General features: G+C 42.1%; 1 protein-coding gene across 1 annotated transcript; it reads right to left on the reverse strand.

Moving 5' to 3' along the window:
• Window positions 1-1066: 1066 nt before the first annotated feature.
• Window positions 1067-7355, reverse strand: LOC308094106 (uncharacterized protein). Its single transcript, XM_080440564.1, has 3 exons — window positions 7121-7355; window positions 4534-4606; window positions 1067-3710 (listed from the first exon to the last, which is right to left on the reverse strand). Exons 1-3 carry the CDS (start codon window positions 7342-7344, stop codon window positions 2313-2315), a joined length of 1695 nt encoding a protein of 564 aa, XP_080296690.1. The 5' UTR covers window positions 7345-7355; the 3' UTR covers window positions 1067-2312.
• Between the last annotated feature and the right edge of the window lie 1233 nt (window positions 7356-8588).

Below are 8588 nucleotides of genomic sequence, written 5' to 3' on the forward strand. Positions count from 1 at the left end.
GAACATTTCAGCACCACATAACTGTCCAGTCTCATCTTCTGTAGTTTCTCTTGAGAGCAGCGGCTCTCAAATGTTTTAATTTCAAGAACCCTTATAAGTCTGAGAGTTACAGACCGGTACGGATCCATTTGGAACCCCCTCAAGGAACCCAGAGGGTCCCTGCACCCCACTTTGAGAACCACTGCTCTAGAGTTGGCACTTGTGAACTTCTTTTCAATGTTCTTCTGGGAAACTGAAGGCTGTGGATGGAGGTATCCCCCCTCCCCCTTCCCCTCCCTCAACAGTCATGCCCTTCTTTGAACATTCATTTCCATTATACCTTTTTATTCCAATTTCCTCTGCTGAAACATGTTAAAGGGAGTACACCATGACTTTAAAAAATATATATATTTATATACATATTGGTACGTTTTATACAGGTTTAAGCCTAAAAAAACACCCAGATATTGTTTTTCATAATCTGTCTGTCATTCCAAGCCTTTTATAGGTATAGGGGCGCTATTGAGGATGTTTGTCTGTCAATCATCACCTCCCCCCCGCCCTCCTTATCGCTTTTCCCCGCCCTCAATAGAATACGGCCCGCCTTTCGCCCCTAACAGTAAGGAAGTCCTTGTTGCCGTGCATTTAGCGTCCTGGTTTCATAGCAACGGCATCTTTTTTCCCCCCCTTTGTTACAGACACGAGACATTGTTTTGAGCCAGCGTTTACAGCATGTGTTGTTTATCATTCTGAAGTAGAATTGACATTCTATTTATAGTTTTAATTATTGGACCCAGTGAGAACTTTATTCAACTGCACTCAAATATAATGTTATGAAGACTATAGCCACATATTGGAACCTCTCCCTCAGCTCCAAGAGGAGGTCCCACATTCCTCGGTGCCTGTGAGGGGGGATAATCCAGTATGAACCAATCTTCAAAGAGTCCCATGCACTTTGGCCACACCCCCATCTCAGAAAACGGCTGCACTGAGAGGGCATTGAGTGTCAGGCTAGGTCGGCACACCTGCGAGTCGCCCCAAAACACGCTCGCCCCCCATTTTACTGGCAGATCAGCGGTACTTGTATTCTTGCATTTATTTTACTGAGGATAAGGGTAGAAATAGGTTTAGGGTTAGGCATAGTTTTACTGAGGTTAAGATTAGGAATAAGGTTAGGTTTTGGCACTGTTTTACTGAGGTTAAGTTTAGGAATAAGGTTAGGTTTAGGCATAGTTTACCGAGGTTACGTTTAGGAATACCAGGTGAATACCGCCGGATTTTCCCCGGGGCGACGTGTTTTGAGGCGAGCGGGCGGTTTGGTATTCGTTGCGCAGCAGTTCACTCATGCCCACTTTATTCATTTCATTTTTGGCAATCGACATCTCTGCATGATATAGTAGATCATATTATTTAGTTAACTATAAAAACAGGAACAGATTCCATCTTTGATAAAGTGGAAAGAAGCACAGCGCTAGCGGAATGAGGTGGAATTATCAGTTGGGTGCATGTATGCAGTGCAAACACGCATGTGACGTTAATTATAATATGGCCGATAAATGTATTCTTTGGCCGATAAAATTTAATCCTGTCGGCCATCGGCCTTAGTTGGTAGAACATGTACAGACTTGTGTTGGTCTTTACAGCCTAAAGCACAGCAGACATTACGCTTTTGAGAAGATTTCGCCATTATGTTATTGCATTCACCGAGCGACTGAAACAATGGCGCCCGTTGTAAACAATAAGGCTTTTTTGAGAGAGGTGGAGACTGGAAATGAGGGGGAGGGACTATTAAAATGAGCTCCCGATGGTGACATAGGCATGGGGAGAATGTGAAATGGCCTGTTCAGACACGCCCATTCAGAAAATCCATTAAATGCAGATGAATGACTGAGTGTTAAAAAAAACTATTTTTGGGGGGTTAGGGTAAGTGACACTGGGGAGCCCAAAACAAAAAAAATAAAATAAATAAAGTTAAATTCATGGTGTAGTCCCTTTAAGTGCTATCATCTGTCACTTGTTCACCAACATCTCCAACTCATTTACAGGACAGTCAGACCAATGGAATGTCCTTTTGCCTTCCTCTGTTCTTTTTAACACTTTTTGACTGGAAAAAAATACTCCTTTTTGATTAACTTTTTGATCCCAAACATAAACACAATATATACTGTGACTTGGGGGTATGAAACACTTTGGAGCATGATATCTACTTTATCCTTTTCCAAGGCTGTAGATCTGTACCAAACAGCAGCCAAGCATACAGTTAAATGGTCAGCATTTAATCTTACTATAAGCTGCTAATGAGAATAACACAAACATAGAATAAGTACATAATTTTAGCCTTGCTTCTCCTCTTCCTCTTCTTCAACCGTTGAGGCTAAATCACTGTTGCTCTGACCTTCATCATTCTCATCACCACTGCATGACTTCCTCTTCAATTTGTCTGTGATATCTGAGGTGATCACTGCATTTCGTTTTGGCCTTCCTTTGGGTCTACCTGTGTGCCTGTGTTTATTCCCTTTCTTCTCATCTTCTTCCTTCTCCCCCTCATCATCAACATCCTCCTCCTCCTCCTCAGGAATGCACCGTGTGTCCTCCTTACTTGACTCAGCCTGTTCAGTATCAGCAGCATTGTTCTTCACTGCTGTTCTTTCACCCCTCTCATCTAATTCAGCCTCAGCCTCTTTCCTGTTTGTCTTCTTCATCTGCACGTTTATCCCTGGGTCAGGGACTTGCATGTGGGATTTGAGGTGGCCCGATTGGCTGAATGAACGCTGGCACGCCTCACATACAAACTGCTTTTCTCCGGTCTGCACAACCACATGTTTCTCCAATACACCGCTATATGGAAACTCCATGTTACATATGTGACAGATGAACAATGCAGCATTGTTCTCCATTTCATTTGTCTCATCTAATTCAGCCGCAGACTCATTCCTTCTTGGCTTCTCCATCTGCACTTCCATCCCTGGTTCAGGGACTTGTCCATGATAACGTTGCATGTGACTCTTCAGGCTAACATTGTGATTAAAGCTCTTATCACAATGCTGACACTGAAAGGGTTTCTCTCCTGTGTGGACGCGCATGTGTGATTTGAGATGGCCTGTCTGGCTGAATGATCGCTGACAAACCTCACATACAAACTGCTTTTCTCCTGTGTGCACAACAACATGCCTCTCCAGAGCACTGGTATGTGGAAACTCCATGTTACATATGTGACAAATGTACTTTTTGGGGCCTCTGTGACCCATCATGTGGTTGTTGCGCTCTTTGCGCTTGGCAAACACCTCTGGACAGTCAGGACATTGAAAGGGCTTCTTTACACGGGGATGGCTCTGCTCATGCACAATTTTGTCTAGCTTTGTTTTGAAGGTTGAGAAGCAGAACTTGCACACATGCTCACAGCCTTCATTGTGGATCTTGCTGTGAATTTTTAGGTAATGCTCAGTGACAAATCTCTTGCCACACACAGTACAAGAAAAGGGCTTTAATTTGGATTCACACGTGTGAGTCTTCTGAATGTTGAAACGTTTTCCACATTCAGGACAGAGCTGGCGGAGTTTTAGGCCAGCCTGTTTTAGGCCATCACTGTCTGAACTATGATCAGACACCATAGTGTTTTCTTCTTCATCAGAGGAGTCACTTTCATCAGTATAACCAATAACTTCAGTAAGAATGGGGGCAGAAGTGTCTGGATCACTGGTGCAGCTGCGAGTGGCACTTGAGGGAACTACCTGTAAAAGATAGAGAAACGATGATTTCATCCCACATTCAGTTCAAGTTTCTCATCATCACTTACACCCCGCCCCCCCTTTTGCCATTTGAACTTCATTACCCATAGACTCTAACCCAGGGGTCTTCAACCTTTTCAGGCCAGGGACCCCCAAACTGATGGGGAGATGGAGCAGGGACCCCCTACCTCGTAGGGTAGGGGGGGCTACCACATATATTGTATATTTATGTATACAGTTGTGTTTTATATTGCCTGCTCCTATACGCACCTGCCCCAGTAGGTGTGCAAAATAAAAATTCTCTACACAATATGTATAAACATACCATGTTATTGTGCAGTGTGCCTCCATTTATCTGTTTGCTATGGATTCATGTTATGTTTAAAGACAATTTGACATTTTGGGGGAAAAGAAGAAAAAAAGGTTTTTTTTTCCCAAACAAAAATATTGTTTAATCAAACAACAATTTTGCGGACCCCCTGCAGTACCTCCGCGGACCCCCTAGGGGTCGCGGACCCCCTGTTGAAGACCTCTGCTCTAACCCACATTCTTAGGCCCTCTGACACCCCCCACTGCCCTCCATTGAGCAGCCCCTAGACTAAGTCATAACGGTAATGTATGCATTGCCATGTGAACAAATATTTAATAATAACCTTTACATGACTTAACTTGTAGAGCTACAAACTATTTTACACAAACAGCATAATAATCACCAAAAACCACATGGATCCTAGCATCCCTATTCTAGGCATGTCATAATAGAATAGATCAGCTACATGTTTAAACAGTTATGTTAAACGTCTTTAGTGGTCACTGGTCAGCTTACCTCTTGCGTTATCGAAGTAGTGGCACTTGCACTTGCTGTTAAGGGTGTTGACTGAAGGTCATTTCTCTCATAACTAGGAAAGGACAGACGGACATTATTACTCAATGATTCATTTCAAACAGTTGCGTAATAACTTGGGCAACGCTGGGTACCGATAGACAAAAACACAAAATGCTGACAACATAGACTGACTCCATACATACACTGGCTTCTAAGTACTATGACAATGAGTACAGAAGGTGGACATTTCTACAAGCTTATTGACTGCCAGAATTATTTCAGATTTTTTGCAGTTTATTGCCAGGGGTTTTTACATTGAACAAAAAAAAAAAAAATCTAAAAGAGTCTAAATCTTCGAAAAATCATATCTCCTTGGTCTTTGGGTCAAATTTATTTTTTATTTTTATTTTTATTTATTTTTCTAAAAACGCATATATACGTTCTTGGCAGGCAATGTGTTAATGTGCCACTTCTGTATACTTTAAAGTTGTCTGTCTGTCTGTCTGTCTGTGGGTGTGTTTGTGTGCCCAGACTAGGCCCAAATCACACATGCCTGATGTTGCAGTGACGTTGTAGTTAAATACTGGCCTGAACTACCACAATATAACCTGGGCAACACTTCGTACCGATATAGACAGACATGCACAGTGCATGACGTCTGACGTAATACTGATGTTATAGTCTGGTCTACAAGTACTTGGTGCCTATTTCGCCCATGCAATATCGTAAAACAGGTACCAGTCGAGAACGTGATGTCACAACATTGAAAGTAATTGCTTAAAACCTCTTAAGATGGCGGCACCTGTCCATTGAACTCCATTGAACGGTTCCTCAAGACGGACACTGTACTGACATCATATACTGAAGTACTCCGACAAAAGGGTTGCAACAATCTATGTGATACATTGTCTGCTTGTGGTGCATCTGGAACAGGCCCCCATATGTGTGTGCAATGGCGCGCGTGCGCGTGTTTTTTAACACATGTTAAATTGTGGGTCGGCTTCGCATCACCAGGCTTTCTGCAATAGCCTATATGTGGAAAGCCTGATTTAATCAATTTAGAAATACCAGTCTGATCCGGTTTAGAGCCCACCTTCCGTATCCGCCTGGTAAACAGACAGACAGACAGACAGACAGACAGACAGGCACACGCACACGCACACGCACACGCACACACACACACACACACACACACACACACACACACACACACACACACACACACACACACACAGCTAGAAGACCCTGACCGGATCAACAACCTGCAAAGAAAACAGTGATATGATCCAGTGCAGTGCATTTCATTGTTGCCAGACTTGCAACCAGACTTCAGAATACTTCTCCCATGGTTCACCAGACATGACATCATCACATGTTCTAATGAGATGATGGGCTGTGTGGGGGCAGGGTTGCCATGTCCACTTATTATAAGCCACTTTGGGCTTGTTTTTCTGTAAAGTTGCTTGTAAATATTGGTAGTTGTGGGTTGTGTTTTTTTGGGGATTGTTTCTAAAGTGTAGTTGCATGCTTGTTAACTAATACATTAATGTATTGTAGTTGTAGACCCAACCTTCTGAAAATATTTTGTGCCAGAGACCCCCATACAAGTTTGTGGATTTGAAAATATTCCTATTTTTCACTTTTTTTCCCAAGACTTTTCTTTGAAAATAGCAGATCTATAAGCTCACAGCTGTCTTGAAGGTCGGATATTTCCAAATAGCCAATGTCATTGAGGTTAGAGAGTGCTCATGTGGCCAAGTAGGCACTTCTTTTAGGTTTGTTTTCCTAGACTTGGTTTGCTTATTTCTCTCACAAATTATGGCAACACTGCTGTGTGGTGGCCCTGCCTCGACAGTGCTGGGTTAATTTGTCCACGCCACTGCACCAAGCTGACGTGGTCCACCACAAAATGTCAAGTATCCAACACCAAGTCACTCAGTCGTAATTAAAGTAACGTTAGCCACCAGGGTAAAACAAACCCCATACCAACAACAAAGCTACCCAGCTAACGATATCCGCAAAGCCAATAAAGAGTTAGCCATGGATAATGGCTCGTCCGTCACGAGCGTCATGACTGAACTTCAGCCTGGTTTTTGCATTTTCCCCATACATCTACATAAACGTTCAGATTTCAAATATAAGTGCTTACCCCATGGACACGGATGTTAAAATTATGTTCGGGCACTCAGAAGTACCCGTATCTGCCGTATTGTTCAATAAAAAGCATTTTAATCCAATCGGTGGCCATTTTCTCCGAATTTTCTTCATATGCTTTCAACTACGCGACCCTGTCGGTTGGTAGGTGTATTGCACTCTGATACATCATTATTTATGAGGAAATGGCCGCCGATCTGATTAAAATACTTTCTATTGAACAATACGGAAGATACGTGTACTCATACCCATCCGAAGTGAATTGTGACATCCGTGGCCATGGGGTAAGTGCTTTATATTTGAAATCTGAACGTTTATGTAGATGTTCAGGCTGTAAATGGAGAAAGTGCTAAAACCCGGTTCAAGTTGCGTCATGACTGTCATGACATGACAGTCATGTTTCAGGGCTACTAAAGAGTCAAATATATCATACCAGTCCAGCAGCAGTACGGCTAACTCCGCATCACTTTTCAAACGCTTGGAAACCTTCAGGGTTTGCCACCGATCGAAGGCCACACCGATGTAGATTCGGGTCTTGCACGTCTCGCGTTTCCTTTGTTGACTGGCAGCTTTTTTCTCCTGAACCATCTTCATTCGCTTGGCATATCTGCTCGGCACGGGCAGAGCTGGGATTGGTAGCTTTACCTGTTCCGCCATTGTTTTGTTGTCTGAAATTAACTGCCTGCGGAGGTAGACTGGGATCAAGCAAAAGAGTATGGAAACCAAAGAAAGAGACGGTCCTTACTTCTTTTTACATCACCACTAGATGGCGCAGCGGTAGCGCTGGAGTGAAAAAGGCCAATGTAACAGAACAGCACAGCACAGAACCTCAACCTACACATACAAAATGACAGTGGTGGAAGAAGTACTCACATGTTTTACTTAAGTAAAAGTATCAATACCATCATGTAGAAATACAAGTACAAGTCCAGTATTCAAAATTGACTGAGTAAAAGTACCTAAAGTAAAAGTACTCTTATGCAGAATGTCCCATTCCACAAGGTATCATATGTATATTTGTATTAAAAAAAACACAGATCTACAAGTTCACAATGCATTGTGATTTTCTCTAATAGCCAAAGTTTAAATAGGGCTGAAGTGGTTAATGTATGTTTTGTAATAATAATCTACAAAGTAACTAGTAACTAAAGTACAATATTTGCCTCTGATATGTAGTGGAGTAGAAGTAAAAGTACTGAAAATTGGAAATACTCCAGTGAAGTAAAAGTACCTCAAAATTGTACTTAAGTACAGCACTTGAGTAAATGTACTTTACTTTTACTTTACACCACTGAAAATGACAGAGAAGGGAAATTAGAAAGCAGAATGCAATGTTTCTGCAACCCAGTGCAAAATATCAGTGTAAGTGGTACCCAAATATGTAGTCAGGTACTTAGTTGACAAGGTTAGTGATGTACACATTTATTTTCACCAGAGGTAGCTCCACAGACTTCGTGCCTAGCAGATTCAAAAGCTGTACTATGGGAAAGGACCCATTTACTGTATATTGTAAGGTGGAATCCTGTAAGCCTTAAGTTGATTAGCTCCATTGTTAACTTAAAGGTCCTCCACAGCTGGACCTGACAATCCATTAGTTAAGTTTTAAGAGGCTCCAATGCATTTACAGTACCCATGTTGTTCTTTGCAATTTTACTTGTCTATTACGTTGAAATTGTATGCATGTATTTATTATTTATTTACTTTGTCTGTATGTCTCTCTGCTACACATGGCACTGAGTTTACACACACATTTGCACTCAATCAGTCAAAGGCATAGCCAGGAAAGAGCGAGGTATCGTGCCTTCGGTCTGCCTGTCTCAGCTTTCAAAATGTTTATTTGAGAGGTAATGTATTGTACTACACTAAATATATTCTCTCACATTTCAGAGAAAAACATGAAT

This window comes from Gymnoscopelus braueri, assembly GCF_963280865.1.
Source record: "Gymnoscopelus braueri genome assembly, chromosome: 10".
Classification (NCBI taxonomy): Eukaryota; Metazoa; Chordata; class Actinopteri; order Myctophiformes; family Myctophidae; genus Gymnoscopelus; species Gymnoscopelus braueri.